This window comes from Tribolium castaneum, chromosome 1 (genome assembly GCF_031307605.1).
Source record: "Tribolium castaneum strain GA2 chromosome 1, icTriCast1.1, whole genome shotgun sequence".
Classification (NCBI taxonomy): domain Eukaryota; kingdom Metazoa; phylum Arthropoda; class Insecta; order Coleoptera; family Tenebrionidae; genus Tribolium; species Tribolium castaneum.
The window spans coordinates 30369398-30394561 of NC_087394.1; the positions used below are offsets into that span (position 1 = coordinate 30369398).

The 25164-nt window shown below is 35.4% G+C and overlaps 1 protein-coding gene across 22 annotated transcripts in view; it reads left to right on the forward strand.

Annotated features, from left to right (window-relative positions):
• The window catches only part of Glut1 (Glucose transporter 1), a 99476-nt gene that overhangs the window by 47002 nt on the left and 27310 nt on the right, over window positions 1-25164 (forward strand). For 10 of the 22 annotated variants that reach the window (XR_010336314.1, XM_064359798.1, XM_064359800.1 and 7 more), the window contains 9 exons: window positions 10306-10385; window positions 12209-12370; window positions 15984-16176; window positions 18873-19176; window positions 20654-20910; window positions 20971-21095; window positions 22367-22833; window positions 22883-23095; window positions 24137-24361. Coding sequence is in view for 21 of the 22 variants with exons in the window: in XM_064359798.1 (XP_064215868.1) it covers window positions 12253-12370; window positions 15984-16176; window positions 18873-19176; window positions 20654-20910; window positions 20971-21095; window positions 22367-22833; window positions 22883-23095; window positions 24137-24361 (1902 nt within the window). In the remaining variant the exon portion in view is untranslated. Of the gene's footprint in view, window positions 1-6363; window positions 6704-9975; window positions 9995-10305; window positions 10386-12001; window positions 12060-12208; window positions 12371-15983; window positions 16177-18136; window positions 18216-18320; window positions 18482-18872; window positions 19177-20653; window positions 20911-20970; window positions 21096-22366; window positions 22834-22882; window positions 23096-24136; window positions 24362-25164 lie in introns of those variants that run through there. The other 12 variants (XM_015977964.2, XM_015977973.2, XM_064359801.1 and 9 more) reach the window with 11 other exon arrangements.

Genomic DNA, 25164 nt, shown 5'->3' on the forward strand with positions numbered 1-25164 from the left:
GACTATTGTTGTTTACAACCACTATTTCCCAATGGCACATCTACCGGAGAAATATAAATTTAATGTTGTTCCCACTCGCTTGCCTAACCAACCACTCCTTTTTCACTGCAACTACTTATCCGTTCCCTCTGATAGAGTAATTAATTTTATGCAGTCGAGCTTTCAACCGCGACTTCGCCGGCGTTTGCCGTTTATTGGTGTCATCGCCGATTGCGGTTTTGTGAAAAATTGTGTTTTTCCCGTCCGATGGAGTGCAATAGTAGGTGCTTAAAACGGCAACATAATCGGAGCACCCGTCGTGTGCTAATCGACAGGAATGTTTTGGCAAACATGTTAAAGCCGTTGACTGCTGTCCAAATAATTGACATCGGCCCAATGCTGTCGGTGTCACCCCATTGACGTGGAGTGGTGTCGACTGTCGAGGAGTCGCGCTCGAACAGGCTTTGTTGAACCAGGCTGCGGTTCCCAATTTCCTGGTTTACACAGTACCCCAATTGCCACATATAGGAATCGGCACGAATTTGCCAACGACAAACTTCACATGCATGTTTTTCTCCCGGCAAAAATATCAAAAGTTCTGAGACAAGCACACGGTTTTATTGCATCTTGTTGGTTAAATTACCGACTGTATTTTGAGTAAGGAGATAAGTCTGTACCTGAGAGCGACAACATTTTTTTTTCAAAAAAATAAATACCTAATTATAGTGAAAAGTAAACATTGAACACACCTTAGATTTGGTACAAGGCATAATATCTTTTTGTTTTGTTTGAGAAGAATGATTTTTTTTGAAAAACATAGATGATTAAAAGAGCTTTCCAACGATAATTAGCTTCATAGGGTTATCTCTAATAGTTCCGGCATTATTGTATGATAAATGCTTGGGACCCCGAAATCTACAAAAATCTCGACGAAAAGTAAAACAATTGGGGCGACTAAGAGCAAAGCGATTTGTTTCATTGTAAAGAACAGATCAAAATTTTTGAAATTATAAATCGGTTTTTGTGATTCCGGAATCACTCAAAATACCTCGAAATCGACAAATAAGCGTCTGAAATATTCGAACATGCTGAGCATTATTAGCTAGACCATTAGTTTTCAAGAGTTATTGACCTATTTAAAATGTTTTTTTTTGTTTGTTTTGTTGTTTCTGCTCGTTGGCAGAATTTTGGAAATAAAGAATCGGTTTTTTATAAGCCTTGAATCGCCCGGAATACTCCGGAATTAATAAAATGTTAAGTAGAATCTTTAAGGAATCTACCTAAATTTCTTTAATTTAAAACTGATAAATGTTTTTTTTAATGGAAAAATTTTGTAACTGCAGACGAATCTGTAACTCCAACTATTTACTCGGGTTTTTGCTGTCTGGTGGACATTAAATGTAAATTCGATATTTTAAGTTTCGTTCTGGACATCATAGTTTCTCTAAAAAAATTTCCCAAACCTATTTGTTTAATTATGATGAAAAATCATAAAAACGAAAAATCATCTAAAAATTTTGAATCTACCAAACTCTATTACTCAGTTTTCAGTCTATTAACGTAATACAAAAATTGGTTTAACAGTTTCAATAATTTTTTCAAATGATCAATCGGCTTTATTTGTGAGTTCACTGGATTACTATCATTTCTTTCTTCATCGAGAAATCAGAAAATGTTGCCTTAACCAATAATGCACACTTTACGCCGAAAACTGCAATATTTACATTAAAATCATGAAACTACTACATGATCATGAACATAAGTCTAATGAATAGCAGACTAATGATTCCATAAGTATTCTATAAGTCCATAAGTAATTTTTGGTAGTAACTTTTCTATTTTATAAATATCGATATAATTAGAAACTTATTTCTTTATGATTTTTAAGCATATGCTATTGTATTGCAAAAAGAAAAAATTAAAATGCAAGCTAATTTAGGTCATCAGAAGTTGGTTTCAGTTAGAAAAAGCAGAGATTGAAAAATTATATTTAAAAACAAATTTTACAGCAATTTTTAAGTGTTGATTTAAAAAGAAAACCAAGAATGCCAATAAATTTGCCTCAATCACTTCTCACACTTAGAAATAAACCCAAATCCATCAGTAAAGCAAAATACGATAACTTGATGATACGGCTTAAATGGATACCAGAGGGATATCAGGACAATAGGTGTATTTAAATTGTTTAAAAAATAAAAACAATTTCAATGCTTTAAACATTAATTTATTACCTCTTTTTTGTACATTGAAAAAAAAAAAAACTTTATATGTTTTAAGTTTGTTTAATGTCTTTTATTATAAATTATAAATTGAATAAAATAAAAAATCAAATATCTCTTTGTTAACCTGCTAGATCCATCACTTTCAACAAAAAAATTATAACAAAATAACCGCTCATAAATGAAAATTTTTGTTTTAAATTAATTCTGAATATTGAGCATTTTGGACTTTTCAGGTAGAGATTAGTAAGTGTCCAATTCATTTTTTTACGAAAAAGAAATTGTTTTCTTGTATAAAAACCTAAAGAAGGTTCCAATTCGAACCTCCGTCAATAGTTCTCATATTTCCATAACCAATTTGTCAGTTTTTTAACTTCAATGCATAAATTGTGTCCGTACCGGTTCTCCGGGTAAATAATGGCCCACCTCGAGCCTTTTCGGTCCGGAACAGACATCAGAACTCAACAGTTTCCCTCGAGTTGCGCTTTTATTTACATAATTATCCGCCACAGAAAAAATCGCCCGATCGGCGAATTTCCTGCCCAGTTTCTTATGCGCCTTAAGATGGATGAGCGGAGCTAAGATTTATACATAGCTTGGCGAACCTGCGTCCTGATAGTAAATTCATCGGGAATGGGGGCGATTTGTTGCGATTTGACGTGGGATCGGCGGCGCAGCATCCGAAAGAGGCGGACGTTACGTCGTGCATCAGCGTCGCGACGCTACCGGCATGCTAATGCTAGTTTTCCCGGTGCTCGATTCTACGATGCACGTCGTCGCAGCGAATGCAAATCGAGACATCCACACGGAAAATCCATATCGAATAAGTGCCCCCTTTTTACAACCCGAGCATTTCAAAACTTTTAATTGGCGCTTTAAGTGGAACGTATTGCCGATACATGTCTTGACAGCAAGATCGGCGCCTCGGAGCAGTCACACTATTTTCAACCACATTTTTCAGTTAAAACATCCTTGTTTTCTGTTTGGTTCAATCGATAGTTAACACCAGCAAGCAAGACATTGACGTATTATTGTTATTATTAATATTGAAGAACCTAATTCTTGTCCAATCTAATAAAAAGGCTGTTTCACCATTTGACGTAAATGAAATTAATCTTTACATTTATAACTTTTGAGATTTAATAATCTCAGATTGCTTTTCTTTAACACCGACTAAAGTCAAAAATTCAGTTCCCAACCATGCATTTTTACGGCAATAATTTTCCGTGGAGGGAAATGTTAAGTAGCTAGTCTTCATTTATGCAATTATGGCGGTCTCGTGCCTTGCATTTTAATTTCGTGTATCACGAACGTTTTCAATTTATTAAGCTATCACCGGCTGACGAAATTAATCTCGACGTCGGCGGACATCATCCTCGAGCTCGAGCAAATATCGACTTGGAGCGTGGGGGCGACGGTGGCTCTCCGGAGACGGCCGTGTTAAATCCGAAACAGATTAAAGCCTGTGCATGCTAACGAGACGGCCGGAACATACCGACAATGCATACCACCTCTATGTTAATTTCGCGTTTGTGATGGACACACGGCCGATTTCATGGGCCATTACTCTGGACTATCTGACAAAAAGTGGTCAATTTAATTTGCCTTGCATGACCGCATGACTTGAAAATCTTCCGAGCGGTTAAACGGAATTAGGATTGTTGGGGAAACACGAAGAATTATGACGTACGAACGCCTGGAACGCATCTATTATTAAAATATTAGCAAAACGAAAAAGAAACGCATTGTGGGGCTGAGTAATGTCTCCCTGTTGCCATCGCGTATTTTCTCGGGCAGGGCTCATTTAAAAGCGCGTCCGGGCCAAAAATAGTTTGGGAATTATGCAGTAGCTCAAGGAATGGATTTATTAAGAAAATGCGATTTAATAATTTCCTCAGAATGTAGACACAGTATGTAATAAAAATTTTACTTACCTAATTGCACTTATATTCCACTAGATGCAGTTTCTTTTTTATCAGTTGTTTTCACAATGCATTTAAGCACAAAGTAAAGCAATACCAATTTAAATAAGACTCATTCTAAAAGATTCTTATTATTTAGAGTTACAAGCGCCAAAAAGTAAAAATTAATTTCGAAATTAATTTACTCTATGAATTAAAATTTTACGTTATATGGGATTATCTATCAACTTATTGAAATATACTATAAGTATAAATACTATAATAAAACCAATTATTGTTTGGTATGTTTAGTGCAACAAATTGAAATTTTTTTGGTGGTAGTACTTTGTTAAGCTAAAAAAACCAGAGAGGTGGCTTTAAATTACTGCTCAAATTTCTGACCTGATTTTTATTAAACGAAATATGATTGGGAAAGTATGAAAGTATTCTTATATTTTGGAAGATTCTACATTTGATGAAATTTTAATTTAATATTACACAGAGTTGTATAAAAAATGTATCGCTTTTAATCTTGATTTAAATCTTTAACAACAATTTTTGTAACACTTATTAGTTAATAAGTAAAATTTTTGGCAAATGTGCTAGTGTAATACATAGAATGAGTCGTAGAATTCAGTGGATCAAAGTGTTTTGCTATGAGTCTTGTAATAGTTTCTGATTACGCCGAAACTACTAGACATCAAAATTTATCAAATAGGTTAGGTATAGGTTTTAGAATTTTTTTTTCTCAAATTTTTGCATTTTTTGGTGGCAAATTTTTCAGTTTTTTTATTTTTTTAATTACGGCAAAATTATTCGAAAAAACTATTTTAACGCTTTGTAAAATGATCCGGGGAATAGATTGGCGTCGAGAAAATTGCCAAATTTTCAATGGTTTTTTAGTTATGATTTTTTTTAGTTGTATCTATTTTTTTCTTTGATTTCGAAATTTCTCGAAAACTATGAGCCGGAGAACAAACATTTTTTTTGAAAAAAAAACAAGATAATTAAGAGAGCTTTTCAATGATGATAATACTTCCGGAGTTATAAATGTTTCTGGTATCGAAAATCGACAACAATCTCGCAAAAAAATGGAAAATCAAACTTTAAAAAAACTTATTTACTTTTTTTTGTGCTTTTAATAACTCCAGAGGGTTGTAGATGCATAGAAGAGTTTATTTAACTTTACTAGAACGAGTTTAGAAATTTTATTTGGTCTCTTAAAGTGAATAAATTAGGATTAATTAATAGTTTAAAGATTTTAAGTTCAAATAAATCTAATTTAATAACTGATACATATAATTTGTGACAGCCGTTTTAACTGAAATAATCTGTAAGTTGTTACATTTAGCTATTTTGTGGTTATCATCAATACATAAAAAAATAATTCAAACATTTTTATTAATTTAAACTTTGAAATAAAAAAACAGTTTTAATTAAGTGTTCAAGTTTAGAGACTAAAAAGAGTCCGCCAAAGTTATAAACACTGAATATTTTTAAAAATATGCCAATACGGTGGTTAATAGCTTTTTTATTTAAAAATAGAAAAAAATGCTACATAGTAAGTAAGTGTGTATTTAAACCTACTTACAGTTTTTAAAAATTAAAATCAATATAATGTTATTTTACGCATTTTATGGCTTATCTAGAAAACAGATCTTGTATATTTTTCATAGTCATTATCCTACACACTCCATAACTTCAAGTACATACCTACGTACGCAATTACTAATTTTAGCTCAATTAAACGTAATTAAGTGATACCGGAGCACTGCATTACTGATAAAGAGTAGACATGAAAATATATTTTGTACGCTTTTGTTATAAATGGTATCATATGGTATATTTGCTGATATAAGTATTTTTAACATTTCAGCATGTATGATATTTTCTAGGCTCATTTATTTAAAAATTCATTTATTCTTAATTTCTCATCGAAATATTTATCTTATTTTTCAGATTATAAATGTCTAAAAGTATTATAATTTTATATGACCTAGTTAACTTATAACACTTATAACAGAACAGATACCAATTTCTAGGTTGATTAAAATATAGGTAACCTAGGTTTGCTATCCAGTAGGTTTTTTTCTTTTGTGTGATTTGTATTTATTCTCATCACCTTGTAATGGTACATAGAATGAAATTTAGATTATGATTAATAATTAACAGTGGCCTCTATTTTGCATTCATCAGAGATATCAACTGATAGCACTATAGAAGAGAAGAGGAGATATCTTTATTGTCTTCAGGCGATCAATGCGTATAATGCTATCATCTTTATAGCGTACATTCCTGTCTAAATCACCTTCACCTTGAGGTAGTATCTCCATAATCAAAGGTGCCCGTTCACCTGTATAACGTGTCAGTTTCGTTTTCGTTCTTGTTTGCGTACTTTTCTGTTATCATCTTTCGATGCGACAACGTCCCACTTACTGTCTGTTGCAGCAGTTGTAGGTAGAAAGCGTTTGTGATCGGATGTTGCTAAAATAATAAAGTGCATTGAACTGTGTCTGAAGTGAACTAAATAACAGTCGTGTTTGTTGTCGTGAACAATAATTGTGTTCAATGTTTGTGAATAATTAATGCCTAAAGACAGAGAAGGTGAGCCGCAGAAACTTCAACGTTTACCCATTTACATTATGTACCTATACCAGTCTCCCAATTCAATTAACATGTGTGATCTGTTGACAATGAGATTACTAATTATTTCATTGTCAGTTACAGAACCACAAATGTCTTACACGGTTGGTTATTGCTCTAAATCTGTTTTTTAAACGGCTATTGGACAAATAAACATAACTACATCCATTTCGTTGTCAAATATAGATAATCATACACTGTTCACGTAAATTATAGATGTTATCAGTAGCATTGAAATTCCAATTTTCCGACAAACAGACGATCATTCTTTTTTTTAAGTACTGTGTTTAACACACTTATTTAATAAGCATCATAAAGGTCGTGTAATTAATACAAGCTGATAATATTTTATTTAGGATTCACTATCTGTCGTGCAGGAATTAAAGTATCACATAATATTGTATTTGCTTGTAGGCAGTAGAGTGCAGAGAGAAAGTTATTAAATCAACATTTACTTATTTTACACCACAAGGTTGAATTTCGCTTTGCACGTGTTTAAATTTAAATAAATGTTAGAATTTAGGCCAATTACATTTTTGTTACGGTGCTGTTGATTTCTTAACTAAATAATTTATATTAAGAATATGCATGTATTGATAAATACACATTTATTGTGCACATTAAATTTATCGTATGCTTATTTATAAATATCTACGCAATTTTAAACTGGAGTCAAATTTTGCTAATTCAGTTTATAAAATCTGTTTGTAAAAACATGCATTTCTTAAGTCGGAAGTACGTATGTATGTATCAAATCATTATACAATATATATTTAAAAAGAATTTTTAAAATTTTCATTATACTCACGTGTAATACTGTAATACATTACGTGTAATACATTATACTAGTTGACGCCAGTGTTTACATAAAAAAAATAGGTGTAATACTGGTAATTATTTTCAAAAGATAAACATACATAAATATAGCGTTTTATTTTGTTTGTTTACCTCATCAAAATCAGAACTAACTAAGTAAGCATTTTTGAAGGCAGAAATTGAGTTTGGCCAGAAATTCATTACCTTCGCATTCCTGCAGAAGACCTTGTAATACGGTATCCAGAAGCATGTAACAAGAGTTGCATATCGTAGATATAACGATTCTGGCCAATACATTGTGCAAACTGTCGTAAGCTTTTAATTGCTTAAATTACAAAGTTCCTCGTTAACCCCTCGCTACCATCAGCACGGTCTGATTATAACGGCAAGTTTGAGCCTCGCAGGAAAACTATCCTCTTTACCTAATTGCAAAGTATCACTTTAACATTATCATCGGAACAGTTGGCAAGCTGATATTCCTGTGTCTGTTGCGGTGGACAACATCCTGACCTCTTCTAATAGCTTTCCCGCAGAAATTTCCTGTGACAGTAAAACCAACAAAAAATTTTATCGCTTTTATCGCATCACATACTGCGATAATTAAGTTAAGTTTCAAAATGATATTCTTCAGGATTTTCCTAAACCTCCCTGATATGAATTTAATTATTGCTAACACCTTCATGTCAGTAGATAAAATACAACACTTTTTTAACAAGTTTTAAACGAGGTTTAATTTTATTTTTATTTTTATTCTCTTTTAGTTAAATTAAAATTTGCTTGGCAGTTTAGCTTAATCTAATTAATTTAGCTTTGTCACTTGCTGCACAGTCGGATTTGACCAATAAATTTCAGCCAATACCTCAAAACTTTTCTATCCAAAATTTGGATCTTGAAACTCATTAAGTGTAATTTATAACAAAATGCAAAAGCGATTGCAGGATAAAGTTGTGATTATATGGAAATGTAGTTTAAAACACAAAATTATCTCGGCTTTGACATGAAAAGTGGATAAAGTTAAATAATGACACGCATGCTTAAGCCTGTAAGGTAAAGACGGAACTTTAACATGTGTATGAAAGCAAAAAGCACATAATTACTGATCCTAATTTTCGATATCGTCAGGAACAGCTTTTCGCACTACAACTGACTTAGAAATAACAGGATTATTAAACTGTTTAATTAATAAAGAAAATGTTCACACCAAGTTTAATACAAATTTAAAGAAAAGATAAATAATGCTCTCTTAATTATTTCAACCACCTAACTCACGCAAAGCACAATTTTAAGATTTCTATCATCGAAAAGTTGTAGTCACGAATTCTATTCAGTGAAAACCAACAACATCCGTATTAAATCATTCCTGCTTAAACGTATTTCTGCATTAGCAAATTATGTAAGGCAGTGAGCTCAAGACTGACCTAAACCAAACTGACACATTTAAATAAAAAAAAATTGATTTGGATTAATTGGTATCATATAAGTAGATCAGAAAACAATGTTATCATGTGCAAAAATTTGATTGTTATCTTTAATACAGTTAACACCACAATTGTGTATAATTTTTGAAATTTTGGTTACAGTGAAAATCAGTATTGATTTTTGCCCCAACGTATCCCAATGACCTGTTTTCTTGTTTAAATGCCATTCGTTCTATAAAAATATTTATGTCCTAATTTTACGACGACCTGCTGTGCTGGCGTGTAATAAAACAGATTTTTTAGAAATATAAAAAACAACGTTTATAGATTCTCGATATTACCTCCTGCAATATTTACCGAAAGCATCCAAGTTCTTTGAATTCTATTATCTGTTCAATCTATCTGTTCCATTTATGAATGTTTCATCATATTCCGTTTGTTGGAATATTAGACATGTTTTCTTTTGTTGGCGAATGTCTCGAGTTTTCGCTAGAATTCAAAACCAATGTTGTAACACTATCAGAAAATGAAAACTAAAAACACCAACTTTGTATTCATTGAATTATTTGACATTGCCTAGAGCCTGCACACGAAGTATTAGATGCATTTTTATAAACCTATCCGTTCTTTGTAATCTAGGTGAACTATCTGCAGTCCCAATTTGCCGAATCATCTGATTTGCATTTTCCAGCAATACGTTCGCTTTAAACGAAACAAATTTTTATTTTCCAGGATTAAAAAGCTCAGTCACATGCGATAAATATCAGTCGTTTTGTTGCTTTTGTTGGAAATAATTTAAGAAACGTGATTAGGCTAATTAGCTCAGGAGTCTTATCTCGTAATAAACCCTCTCTTTGGAGGAGCTTCTATTCTAATAAGGTAACTCATGCACGGAATCTCTGTGCTGTAGGACTTTTTATACCCAATTATGATTATCTGAGACGGCAGTTTAAGACGCAGAATAATGCATTATGTCCGACTAAAATCAGTTAATCCGTGGCATTTGATCAGAGAACAGGTAATTTGCGGCGGAGCTGTAAAGCAGAGATAAATGTACACATTACAATACCTGCAATTAACCCTTGAATGTAATTAGAAGATAATTGTGTAGCGAAAACGTCCAATAAAGCCTGTGCTAACATACATGTTCTACAGACATCCTACAACTAGTGCTGATTGCAATTGTGGCACTAGACGCATGCAAATGTGCCAACACGGCACACACACTTAGGTGCTAATATTGCACCAATCAACTATTTTTATGTAAATTCGCCAGGCCATCAAGCCGGACTTGGCAGCAGCATTTCTAAGACACTGTTATTGTTCCAGGCTGCCAACCTGACGGGTTACACGGAGAGTTACAAGAGCAACCGAATAATCGCACTAAAATGGAACGATTTGAGTTTAAGGTAAGACGAGCAAGAGATTTGAGTGGTTCTACTGTGGCCGATAAGTTTTCCGGTCGCCATCCAATCCGCCGGCTTTCTACGTTTTATTGCGATCTTAAACTGTGTGGGTTGAAAAAGTCATAAAACGAATTAATTGTTATTTTGATGGGGCATTACAATCTCAAGTACAAAGCAGATAAGACGTATTAAGGCGGCGGATACTATGGGATTATAAGGCAATCCAGATAAGTGACGACATTGACGCAGACATCACGTTTGACTCCGGATGATTATTTTATTTCACTTGTGTCTCTAAACCGTTATTGATTGGGATCATTTGTTACGTCACTCTGTCAATACACATATTTGTTATTATGGACAGCCGATGCCCGCAATAATAACCGAGGCGATGTTTCAATAAAATCCGTTCAATAGAGTTTTTATTAACCCGAAAGCATGTGTGATAAATGCCACTCTATACCGTGTGGAAATACATTGTTTGTGAATAAATTGTAACGACGCTGCAATTTATGCACTCTTGTTGAGCCCAGATTGAGGCCTAACAAGGTCCTGGTCAGCCGATGCGTTTTTGCATAATAGAAACGCTTGCCAAGTGCAGCGGAGGAGCTTTTCAGCGAGTATCGAACTGAAAACGTGGGCATAATAATTCAGCTCTCGGCATTGGTGAAATATGCACAAGTAGCCGTCGCTCGCTGCTTACGTTCTCCTGACGAGCTCACACTGAAAACCAAACGTTTCGATATTTGCACAATTGGCAATGAACTATTTGTGACTGTCGAACTTTAAAATTTATTGTAATCGTTTATTAGGAAACTGTCAGTTACAGATATGGCCGGGTTTTTATTAAAATGCTCCCGAGGAACGTTCCAGCCGTGTATGAAATTCGCTGCGTTGAAGTAAAATGTGTAAATTAGGTTGGGTGTGCGTCAGCCGCCCGTACATATCATGACACCGACGTCTACTTTGAATATTAAAATTGGCCCCTTTATACTTGCCCCACGACAAATGCGTTTTGTTGGAAATTTGCTGAATTCTATTTTTTTATTCATGTGCATGCGCCACATCAACGCTCTATTATATTGACACAAACGCCAAGATTAATTCACACACAAAACACCAACGTCTTTTTTGAATGAGCCAACCATGAAGCCCTCCAAACAGCTAGAGCACTAGCACTAAGGACGATTTACAGAAAGCGAAATAAATTTGATTAATTAAATACAATTTATACAATTATGGTGGAGGCGCCGGAGAATTAATTTGCAATTTTTAACAAACGCCACCAATTAACACATTTTTTTCAATATGCAAATATTTAATTTAAATGTAATTCAAAAAATAGTACGTTTATTGTCTAGTAAGATGATGCAATTATGGTGGAGGCGCCGGACAAATAATTTGCAATTTTTAACGAACGCCACCAATTAACACATTTTTTCAATATGCAGATATTTAATTTAAACGTAATTCCAAAAATAGTGAGTTTATTGTCTAGTAATAGGATGCAATTATGGTGGAGGCGCCGGGCAAAAATGCGTTCAATTAATAATTATCCGAAATGAAGTATAATTATTTTTGGATTTACCAAATTACTGTTTTGTGCATTGTACGCGTAGTTTCGTTGGTGGTGAAGACTCCGTGTGGGGGTGTTGAAGCGTAAATGACCACTGGCCAGTAAGTAATAAAAACAGTCTGCCTATTGTAGGCTTGTTGAGGTTGGCATTTTGGGTGTTGGGTTGTATCGCGGCCAAAGGATGTATGTACCGTTTCTGTAGCCGTAATGTTGTGTTTGTGCTTTTACTAACCGGTGGCGGTGTACACAGCTCCGTAGATCACGGGCGGCAGTCCGGCGGGGCGCCAAGTACCGATGAGACAGTCGGCCGGCCCGCACCACCGACACGACCATCAACAACCAGTTGTTACCACTCCGGCTGCCAGCGAGTCCGTCGACACCCTCACCACCACTACCGACTCCCAACATACAGGTAAATAGTCATAAAGGGGTTCTTCAGTAAAAACTAGCGAAATTTGGAGGAGTCGGCATTGCTTGGGCTTGCCCACTTACCCACCCAGCATTAGAGAACTAACTCTGTGTTATACTGAAGAGTTCAGGGTTAAAATAATTTTTGAGGAGCAAATGTTGAAATTGTTTGGCTACATACATCTCATGTAATTTTAATCGCCACTTTTTTTACTTTTTTTCTCAATATTTTTTTTCTATATGAAATAATAGCTTTTAAAGGGGAGAGTCCACCGCGCTGAGCCGATTTTTAATTTTTCAATATAACCAACCACAACGTCAATCCTCGTCACATATGTTATGTATACTTTACGTACATAATGTATGATTATGAATTATGATGAAATCCCAGCCGCTGCTAAAAGTTTATTGCCAAACAAACTTTTTAAGTCAAAACAAAAGCTAAAAAAGGATTCCAGTTTTCATTCAATTTTCAGTTTTTTTTCTGAATTAAATATAGCACTGATAGCATTCTAAAAGAATTTTGCCACTACAGCCTGAATATAAGATTGAATCTTGTAAAAAGTTTTTGAAAATGTTACTTCAAACAGATATAAAACCTTTCGGCAAATGGCTAAAATTTGAAGCTTTTCGGCGTAGTGTTTTTTTGGGCCTAAAATTTATCAGTAACACAAATTTCCCACTCTGAAATTAAATCTTTATGACCTCTTTTACCTTCAAAAGGATGGATAACATATCGAGCTAGAATTAAGATTTTAAGATTTCCTGAAGAAGTTGGCAAAATGTTTATTGAATTATCGAAAAAGAAAATATTTTATTAATTAATTAATTAATTTTGAAACACTTGCATTTCGGAGAAAAGAGTTTACAATTACTATTAACATTTTTTCTATAAGTTGAATCGTTTTCGAGATAATTCCTTCAAACTTAAAAAAACACTTTAAAAATAATTGTAACATTTAAATGGTACTTACATATTTTAATAGTAAGCTATAATTATTGTTGTAAATGTATTTCTATTGTAAATACATAGCAAACTATATTTTCCGTAGATACGTTTCTGAATTTTTTTCTTTTTAAACACGTAATTTAAAAAAAAACTATTTTGTGAGAAATACAAGAGTGCTAAAGAACAAAAATGACACATTAATTATTTACAGAATGGATAAGTATTTTATTAATTCAATTATTCAGAGAAGATAAATAAAACTAAAAAGACTACTTTTGTTTTCCATTGAACATCATCAGGATCGCCACAGAAGGATAGGACGACAATTACAAAATTATTTATTGTAATAAAATTATTAATTGTCCTTTTTTTCTAGAGTTATGCTAAGTATGTTTAATAGGACAAAAAACTAGAGCATTGAAACATTTTGTGTTATTTATAAATGGATTAATGTAGATCGTAATTATTTCAAAGGAGTTTGCACAGAAGTTCTACATATTTTTTTATAGTCCAAATCACCTTGAATTTATTATTTTCGTAATAACGATATATTACTGCACTAAGTAGGTGCTTTCAATTTAATGGATGTGATTTCTTCCGAAAATGAAAATTCTTTATCTGTATGGTGTTTTTTTTTAAATTAATTAAGATTTTGACATACACATTTAATGTTAAAATTTTACTAATTTTCTTTATAGCTCACAGCATGCTACATTGACTAAGCGTATTGGGTTCTACCTATATTTGATTTTTGATTAAAAAATAATATGTAAAAGTAATTAGGATACTAAAAAAATATAAAAAATAAAACGAAAATTACAATAAATATCAAAATGTCAAGATATACAAAACAAGTGGTTTGATAGAAAAAGAAAAATATTTTGTTTGTTAACATCTTACGCGAAACATTGTGATACTTGAGAACATGCATAAGTAGAAACTAGTACCTACACAAGAAATCAGAGGTATCTTCCTAAATACAAGAGTTTGTAAGCAAAATTAAAAACCATGAAAACGTGTTCTGGCAAAATATGGAATGAAGTACTTTGTTCTTATTGCCCTAAAAAAAAGGATGGATCTTAAACGATACAGCGCTATTTTATTGAGATAAAATTATACTTAGTCAAGAAAACATGAAGGCGACCTTTATTTATCGTTGTAATACATTAATGGACATTAATTTTGTGAAACATTGTCGACCACTTAGAAACTTAATAAAAATAGTCAATAAATAATGGCGTAGTCTTATTTACGTACTAAGAATACTGGGAATATCACACTCTGAGTGCAGTGCGCTTGCATAACGCTAAAATATGTACTCATGACGAGGAATTCAAAGGGAATAGTTTATGGTGAAAATAGGGGTCCCTGGCCAGTGCTCTGTTCAAGTTTATGTATCGGAGCGCCGCCGTCTCAATTGTTTAAATTCGTCGATGGTATGCGAGGTATGGGAAAAATTGTTTACGGTACCCGCGGCCCCGCGTCTACTCTGCGGAATGAGCAATAAACGCGATTCCCACGACGACGGCGTTAATGCTTATCGGATGGTAGATAACAGTGTGCACCTGGGCTCGATTCCCTCCGGTCCCGCTCGCCGACTGATTAATGGAGCCAAGTTTCTAGACCACCGTAATGATAATTAATATATAAAGTTCGGGGGGTCAGTTATGGCCACTTGGCGAGGGGGCGGCTACCACAGTCGCTTGTTACCGACCGAAATCCGATACCGGCAGCAAATATTGGAACTAACACTTAATCGGAACAGATTGCCGACCGCATCGCCAATAATAAAACCCTAATCGAGATTAAACGTCAAAAAAGAGGACTTTACCAACACCGATTTATCTCGCCACGAAATTATAATTATACGAGGACGGCAGATTGTATCGGCGCGTTTTGTTCTGCGTGTCTAACAACAAATTGAAAAGAGCTTTTTGCCGGAAAGGGTGGATGAAAAATACGGGTTTTTGTTTGACCGACCGGATCGAAGCAGCTTGAGGACGCTGGCATGGCGCTGCTGCGAAATGTGCTCGACTTAGCCACGCCAAGAACGTATTTCATTTTAGAAAATTAACTATTTACAACAACTAACATTCTTTTATTAAAATTCATTGGAGCTGATCAAACATTCTGATACAAAAAAAGTATTGTAATCCGAAAGCAAAAGTAATTTCGCAGCCGGTTAATCGATTAAGTTGAACGCGAACCTTCACCCACTTGTGAGTTAATCTGTCCTTTGTTTTTTATCCCTGAAAATCTCATGAAACTCTTTCTATGACTACTTTTGTCAATTTTTTATTTAGCAACACTCCCTTATCTTTTAATCATAGACCTCGTTTTATGCCACGGAACGGCCAAATCGCTGTCAATTGTGGCCGATATAAACTAGTTAGGCCAAGTTTAAATAATGTTGGAAAAGCCAGTAAACTTTGTTATCAGTTTTACACTTTTATTGTTTTGCGTTGGAATGGTCCTAGGAGAGCAAAGCGCCGGTGGTAAAAACTTTGCAGTGAAATCGAGTCAATTGACACAATTTCTTGATGAACTGATTTATAATCATGTTTTATTCTGCGTTTGTGGGCGTAGAGGTGCGGGTAGAAAAGTTGTAGCTTTCAGTTTGTGCATGTCGGTGCGTGCATGAGTTGCATAATGATGGCGTCGTTTTCAGTTTCAGCGGAGGTAGTCGAGGTGGAGGAACATGATCTGGGCTCCGATGCGGAGTCCAAAGCTAGGGAGACGCTCAAGCTGACCGCCCGCAGCCGCCCTGCGCAAACCCAGACGCGCCCGCGAACAGCGCGTGATGAGACGAAGAAAGAAATACAAGAGGACGATGAAGCCACTCTCAGAGAGCTGCTTATTAGGTACACCCCAGCGCATACACTTACCATACTACTTTCTACTTCTTACCTTCGCTGCTTCCAACTCATACATTCCTGACCTTTTTGCGTTTATTTTACCTTTTCTTACCAAGGACGATCTTTGATAATAAAGGAAAGGTCTGACTACAAGTAGTATTTTAGTTCTTGTTTTCGAAAAATTCAAAATCCAAAAGAAATAAACCATTGAATTTTATATAAAACATAACAAAAAAAGTGGTCATGTATACGATTTTTTTCCCGAAACCGCTTAAATATCATAGAAATTTGAAATAATTTTCCCGAAACCGTCACGAAAATAGAACTTTTCTTGGTTACTTGAAAAATAACCAAGGTTACTTTCCACTAAAACTTTCGTGTCTTGTCAACAAAATACTGTACCTGACTCATTTGAAAAAAATACAAGAAAACTCTTTTGTGTCTTGCTAAGAAAATACTTTACTTGACTTATTTGAAAAAAATACAAATTTAAAAATTATATTAGTGCTGTTTTAGTCCGTTCAAAATAGACAAAAATATAGTGGTAAGTTTGCAATAAATCGCATAGAGCTGAAAATTGGTATAGGTCTCTGGTGCACTATTACAAATTACAAAAGTCATCACATATCCGAGGTGTGCTAAAAAATTATTCAATGTCAAAGGTCAAAAGTATCTGTTTTTTGCATTTTTCTCGTAAACAGTAAATTTTATTATGAAAATGGTCAAACAAAAGTTGTAGATCATAGAATTATCTATATTATTCTTATTTTTTTTTCCTGCGAATCGCCATTTCTGCATCATTGGAATAAAAGCAAAAATTAGATTAGGTAACTTACTCGTTCGTATACATACAACGAATTATACGATTCTTAGAATACTCTACGACTTTTGTGATTTAGTTTTATTATACAGAGTGACTTTTTATCTCGAGAAATAAACAAAATATTATAAAATCTCGAAACAGGTCAATTTTTATTTACAGGGAAACATCTTTTAGTTTTCTTTGGAGAGTTGTAGCACCAACGCCCTATGTAATGCACAATCCCTTTAAACCTATAAATGACATCACCCCTTTTGTGATAACTCAAGTGAAAAAAATGAGTCTACCTAAGACTTTTGAGCTTTATGCGAATTTTTGTTAATTGAAATGTCTATTTTGACCGCAATTACCACAGGTATCAAAAAAAGCTGCCATAAATGGATAAGATTTGTCAATATTACGAATACGTGACTCATTCACAACTGTTTGAAGAAAACTCAATACTTTTAAGAAGTTTGACAAAAAATTTTAACAGTCCCTTTCTTTATGTAAATTTTTACTCCAAACTCCTACTTTCACGGAACTTGAACTAAAGCACTGGAACTATTGTATTATTTTTGTTTCTGTTTTGTTATTTATTTCTCTGTTTATTTTAATAAATTTTGATTTGTATGATTTTTTTGTTTTCTTTCACACCTTATAACATGCTCCAACATCATCTCATAATTTTAATCATCGCCATTGTTTGTGTGTTGTTTCTTGACCCACACTAATATTACGTGTATGGTCGAAACAATATTTTCAAATTAACTGACCACAGGAGATAGCTTTATTTGTGTAATTCGTTCCAATTTTCATTAAAACTTGCAATCTCCGGTATTCGATTAAATTTCCAACTTCAACATACTTCCGTCACAACCAGAAAATAGTTTACAAGCTGTTAAAGTAATGTCGGGGACAAACACGGAAAACACATCACCAAATTAAAGCAAAAATAAGAAACTACGAATTTTCAGGGAAAAAACTTCCTGTGATCTTTGAAAGTATTGTATGTAGTTGTTGTAATTCTGCGGACGAGTGTTTAGAATAATCCTTGTTGCAACGACAGTAAGGTTCAAATAACACACATGACTCAAGTTCGCTTGCAAGTGATGGTCCAACTCGTCCCCTTTTCAGCCAATTTGTTGTCTTGACGATTGTCTGCAGCCTGCTGAAGCAGCAGGAGTTCAGCGTCCAGTTCAAGTGACTTTGTAGTAATTTTGGTCAAAAAACTAAACCGTGCAAGGTATTTCGTAGTCGTTGCTATCATCTGTGGTCAGTAGCAATGTGTTAGTGCACCTAAACTAAGTTAAGAGCACGCTCCCTGACGGGCTGTGTTTCCAAACTATAGGTGGAAGATTGTCAAACGCCATCAAGATGCCGCGTCGCAGTCGAACACCGCGCGTAGATTAGTAACTAGAAGAAGTGAAGGGGATTTTCGGAGGGTTAAAGGATACCTGGGGAGGTGTCCACTGTAGTTTGGAACACAGCCATGGTATCCTTGCCTCCCAGGTATACAGCTTTTGCAGTAGGTGCTTGCTTCGTGCATGTCTCCGTGTTCGTACTCTTCTCGACTTGCCTTGAGATCATACCATTTTGTGCATGCTGTCGTCACTCATAACAACTTGAGAGTGTCGTAATTAATAGTTAAATTCGCGGCACGTGCATGTCAGACCCCGGCACTCGGCTCGTTGTCGAGCCGAAGAAAAATCAATCACAAAGTAAGATGCAAGAAAGACCCATTCCGGGAAAATCAAATCAGAATGTGGCATTTATGTTGGAGAAGTCACGAGGCCCCTGCATGCCAAAGAGAGCACCCAGCATGATGTTTGTCGTTGAGTGTTGTCTCACGATTCGAATTAATGACACGTTTTACTCTTTTCCACGTACTGTTATGCCGCAGTCTGCAAAAACAGGTGAGCGTGATGAGTATGAATCTGAGCGCCAAACTGGACGAGCTCCAACGTGGAGATCGGCACCTGGAGACAACGGTCGCTCTTTGTGAGATCAGGTCGCAGCTGCAGGAGCTCACCAAGTCGGTGGAGTCCTGCCAGTCGGAGGTGTCGGAGGTCAAGAGGGACATGGTGGCCATCAAGCACGAGCTCGACACTGTGCAGCAAGTCAAGGAGGAGATCGAGGAGCTGAGAGAGTACGTGGACCGGCTCGAGGAGCACACGCAGCGCAGGAAACTGCGGCTGCTCGAGCAGGTTGGTGCTCCTCTCTTGCAAAGTCTCCGATCAACATTTATTTATTTGAAAAGCTGTTGAAAGGACTTTTTCATCGCGGGTGTGTCACCCAATCTTACTGATTAATGACTACATGCCGTGTTGTATCCCAACTATCTATTTAAGCGATGTTTCATATTCGGGAGTTGCGTGTCATTACTGAATTTCTTTTTAATGGGGATATAAACGCCAATCAAATTTATCAAAGAATTAACAGTTTCAAGCAACGACTAAAGCGTGATGAAAGAAACTGAAACACATTAGCGCGCTGACAGGGCGGAACTTTTAATTCATGTAAAATTTAACTCGACTTGAGAACTCTAAACATATTTATTTTTGTATGTTATTTCCCGGAAGGCAGAACCTTTAGTGCGATGTCTGGCTTATTAAGCGGATTAACATTCACTATCCATAAAGTGAAAAATTCATGATAATTGGGACTGCAGTGCTTGGGATTAAAAAGGATTTTCCATTTTTTTAAAAGCCATCATAATTAATTGGCCGTCAGTATTTGCAAGGTTTTTGCAAATTTAGTTTACTTTGTATTCCACAATTAGTGTGTTTTATGAAAATAGAGCTTTTTTCCATTGAAAAAGCACGGAAAGGGAAGCTACATTAATGACTTGTATTATTTATCAAACACACTGACAGCTGTTTTAATTTTTTATTAGCACTTTAAATCATAAATCGACGCCGACATGTATATTAACATCGGAATCTAAAATAACTTTTTGATTTATACTCTCTATTGGAATTTCATTACCGAAACGACGAAAATATACAAGTTAATTGCAAGTTGAAGACAGATCTAATAATTTTTAAATAATTGAAAAGCCGTTGTTCTAATGAGTCCTCTGAATTATTCCGGAGAGTTAGGTGATCAATATAGTTGTAAATAAGTAACGAAGTAAATGACTACAACAGTATTAATGACGAAAACATTATTTTCATTTAATAGATACTGTTAATTTAATTTTTAATGAATAATGCTCGCAGTTTTGTTGCTAGAGACGTAGGGACAGAGTGTTTGTCGCTGCGATAATAATTATTTCTGTAGTATTATGGTAAGTTACCAATAACGCATTAAATATTTAAATGCATAAATAAAAGACTCAACTATAGCTCGGTTTGTTTCGAAGAATTTATTACGTTTCTAACAATTATATTATTTTTTTATTTATTTATCATGTTAGAAAAATTTGTGCTTGCAATCATGCCAGAACGTTAAACTACGTGACACGGATTTTTATAATAGTCAAGGTTTCATTACGAGTATAATTTATTTATTGTTAAAATTTAAAAAACAGGACTTGGTTATTTATTACAAAACCATATTTTATATTCACTAGTAGATGTTCCACTTTTAATATTTTCTGTTTCTCGTTCGAAATGAGTATTTGTTTTTTAAATGCAAAATCCCAATCGAATTGAATTTTTATTGAACTTTGAATTTTTCTAGGACCTCACGTTTTTCCTATCGTATGCGATCCTGGCGGCGGTCCTGGGCATGCTGCAGTTCGGTTACAACACAGGAGTGATAAACGCGCCGGAACAGAACATTGAACACTTCATGAAGGACGTGTACAAGACGAGATATGGAAAAGACCTATCTGATGATTCTGCACGGGGCCTCTACTCCATTGCCGTGTCCATATTTGCGTTAGGAGGCATGCTAGGTGGCTTCGGCGGCGGAATGGTGGCTAACAAATTCGGAAGGTAGTTATTTAGCCAAAGTTCGATTCTGTTTTTTATAATCGACTTCATTCTCTGTTCCAGGAAAGGCGGGCTGCTTTTGAACAACGTCCTGGGAATAACTGGGGCGTGCTTAATGTGGTGTACCAAACTAGCGAACTCATATGAAATACTATTTTTTGGGAGATTTATTATAGGGGTCAATTGTGGTGAGTCACACACTGTATCCTTGAACTTCACATGACTTTTTCTTAACAAGAATGCCAACGGCACATACGGAAATTAATGACGCTTATCTAACGGCCACAGAGCTTTATCTTATAGACAGCGCGACCACAATGAAAATTGGAACAACTTAACATTACTTTTTAAAAAAAGTGTAGTGTCAAGGAATAAATACAATTCTACATCCACTCGTGAAACTTCTATAGCAAAAAGATTCGTGCTTCCAATTTATTAAGCTGGGCTAAAGATTTTCATTAATTGATTCATTCTTCACAAAAAAACGCAATTGTTTGTCGAAATTTCTTTAAAAATGAGTTAAATAAGCAATTATAAAATATTATTTATTAGTTTTTTTGGGTACTTAGCATGTCATTTTTGTTGAGAACTGTGTTGTTAACTGTCGAGATTTTATTTAATTTGTTCGTTGCAAAAAAAATTTTTGCTGGAGCTTGAAAAATAATATCATGTGATTTCTCTGAAACTTTTTATTTTACCATGTAGACTGGGACCAGCTTTGTACCTTCCAGTAAAAATTATTTTCACGCTTAGAAACGGTTAATATCAAATGTACTCGTAGATTATACTTTGGAATAGATTCAAGCAGTTTAGTTTTAGACCCATCATTTTAATATGTTCCTAATTCTTACTTGCTTAAAGTACTATTAATTTCTAGTTTGTAATTAAACGTCTAGTTTACATAGATTTTGCTATTTTTGATTCAATTCTTTATTAATCAGAGCTAAAAATTACGTCTTTTGTTTGTCACTGAATTACAAAAAATGTCGTACGATGTGATGATGGTCTTCGTAATTTTTAAAGTTTGAATCCAACAAGTTTTTCAAGTTTTAGAAGATATTTTTTACTTCTTCTTACAAAAACCGTAAAACAATCTTTCATACAAAGATTACCAGAGTTATTGTGTAGTATAGACGGAAATTATGCTTATACAAACAATATAAGATTTCAGCATCTTCGGCTAGTAACGACAAACTCAGATTATTTTGAATAACAAATCCTATGTTATTTCGTGTCGTGATATCGACTGTACTATCGCGAGTAGAGCAAGCTTTTGGTGCCAATAGTAAAGAACTTGATTTGCTAATTTGCGGTTTGAATCTTGGACTCTCATGCGTATAAATTACAGTTAATTGGAAAATTTTCGGGTGCTCCAGCGATTTATAGACCTGGGCCCACCCTTAGTTCCGCCACTGCTTTGGTCAGAACTACGTATTTTGAGGCTTCTTTTTTGTTGCAGGACTGAACACATCCTTAGTACCTATGTATATATCCGAAATAGCTCCTTTAAATTTACGTGGTGGTCTTGGGACAGTGAACCAATTAGCGGTTACGGTGGGTCTTCTGTTATCACAAGTGCTCGGTATCGAACAAATCCTCGGTACCAACGACGGTTGGCCTCTACTACTTGGCTTAGCCGTGTGTCCTGCCTTACTTCAATTAGTACTTCTTCCAATTTGTCCGGAAAGTCCGCGCTACCTGCTCATCACTAAGCAATGGGAGGAGGAGGCGCGGAAGGCATTGCGGAGGTTGAGGGCGAGCAACCAGGTCGAAGAAGACATCGAAGAGATGCGGGCGGAGGAACGCGCACAGCAGGCCGAAGCTTCCATCAGCATGCTGGAGCTGATCTGCTCGCCGACGCTGCGGGCGCCGCTGATCATCGGCGTCGTCATGCAGCTCTCGCAGCAGCTGTCCGGAATCAACGCGGTAATCCACCACTTTTCCAGGCCCGATTTGCGCTCAAAGCCCCTTTCAGGTGTTCTACTACTCGACCAGTCTGTTCGTCAGCTCGGGGCTAACGGAGGAGAGCGCCAAGTTCGCCACCATCGGCATCGGGGCCATCATGGTGGTCATGACGCTGGTTTCCATCCCGCTGATGGACAAGACCGGCAGACGGACGCTGCATCTTTACGGCCTCGGTGGCATGTTCATCTTTTCGATATTCATCACCATCTCATTTTTAATAAAGGTTGGTTCGTTGGCCTTTCGCCAACTTTCCTTGGTGACGGCGAACATACGGTGGTGGCTCACTGCCTCTTGTTGTTCCCAAAAGTGTGTAATTTGTGCAAAATTAAAGTGGAGAGCTAAGGAGTTTACAGTTGTTTATTGGTTATCGGTTTGTATAAGCTGCCGGACCACCAAACAATAATTTATTTGGCGGAATTCTTGGGAATAAATTATTTGTTGGTGGACTGCGAAAATTGCATTTTTCACTCACTCAAAAATCGTATTTAAAATAATGAATGCAATTTTTGCAGAGTGTAATGTGAAAAGACCCCCGCATGTTTATTTTTTGTTTGCAACACCTCGCATTTGCTTATTCATTTAAAAGCCCTTTCATTCAATGTTAGTCCATACTTGAGTTTTAATTTAATGAGTTTCAGTACGTTTTCAAACTTAATTTCCATGGAAAGCAATTGAATTAAACTTTTTTCTTTCTTCTGAAAATAATAGCGCCATAAACCTTTTATTTTTATCTTTTTCCGTGTTCATTAAAAGCTATTATTAATGCAGCGAGTGAAAAGTTCCTACTCTAATGAGTTAACATTTCTATTATTATTTTGATTTGTGTCGAAGGGTTTTTCTGTAAGGGGATAAGCTCGTAAGAAATTAAATTCGACAAAAGGCGGTGTAAATTTAGGATTTTGCGGGAGAGCTTTTCTGGGTTTGTAAAGGGCCATTGTGTATCCCGTCAGTGTTGTTTCCTGCGCTTGCTTCCACATCTCACCCGCTTCTTATGCCTCGCCCTGTCTGTGTGTGACGACTTTCCTGACATGGTGGAGGAGGGACGCTGTAAATACCTCGCCTAAGACCTACACCACTGCCACCCGCACGCCGAGACTTAAACACACTCGAGACACAATGCATGCAAACACTTGGACGGAACGTCTTCGTCGAGAGTTTGAAGACGTTCGGTCTGCCGTAGTGGGACACTTGCCCCTATTATGATTTGTCCGATCGCGGTCACTCCTCCCTGTCGGGAAAGAACACCACTACTACCGCCTGATAGGAGTTTTTTGGATACGTGCAGGAGATGATAGACTGGATGTCGTATCTGTCTGTGGTTTCGACGCTGGGATTCGTTGTGTTCTTCGCCGTTGGCCCCGGATCGATACCGTGGATGATCACCGCCGAACTCTTCTCGCAAGGACCTCGGCCGGCTGCCATGTCAATTGCGGTTTTAGTCAACTGGATTGCCAACTTTTTGGTGGGCATCGGGTTCCAAAGTTTAAAAGTAAGTAAATGGAAACTTTTTTTTAGAAAGCGACACGTTTCACGTACAACTTCACCTCCAAATACCTGTACCGAACGGCTTGCTTTTATTGCTGAAAAAGTACACATAATTTTACGCGTCGGGACCGCTGCCTAATATTTTCATAATCATTTTAAGACTTATTATGCATCATTTCTTTGATTACATAAAAGTTATAAGAATAGCAAACGTGCCTTTTAGTCTTATAGATTTTGTCTTATAGTTTTTAACTTTTTTAACGAATTTTCAGTAGTCTCACTGAAATTATTTAATAATATGAAGATTATTTGTCTGCTAATGAGAGGATATCTTTAAAAAGAGGTGATCTTTATAATGAAACTCTTGTTTTTGAAATAAATTTTATTTAAAAAATGTCAAAATAGTAAACATGTACATACGAATGCAGTTTTGCTCTGACAAACTATTACGAATAGTTTGTAAATAGCTATTTGTGCAATTATTTCTATTCTAGACATGGAAAAAGCGTGAATGGACTTAATTTAAGATTATTTAGCTTTTTCATACTTGTTTTAGTTAGAAAATCAACACAGAATTACTTTTATTTTACGATTCTAGTTGAAAAAATTCTCAAACTAGTATGAAAAAGTTAAATCATTCTTACAATTGATTACAATTTTATGGTGTAGAGGTAGATACAATTCATATACTTAGGTAACACAGTAATTGCCTAATGCGGATCAAATGTCTTATTCATCTTTAAATTCCTCTTCTTGTCTTCCATCAAACGTAATCGATCGCCGCTCTGGACCATTATTTACTTGGCG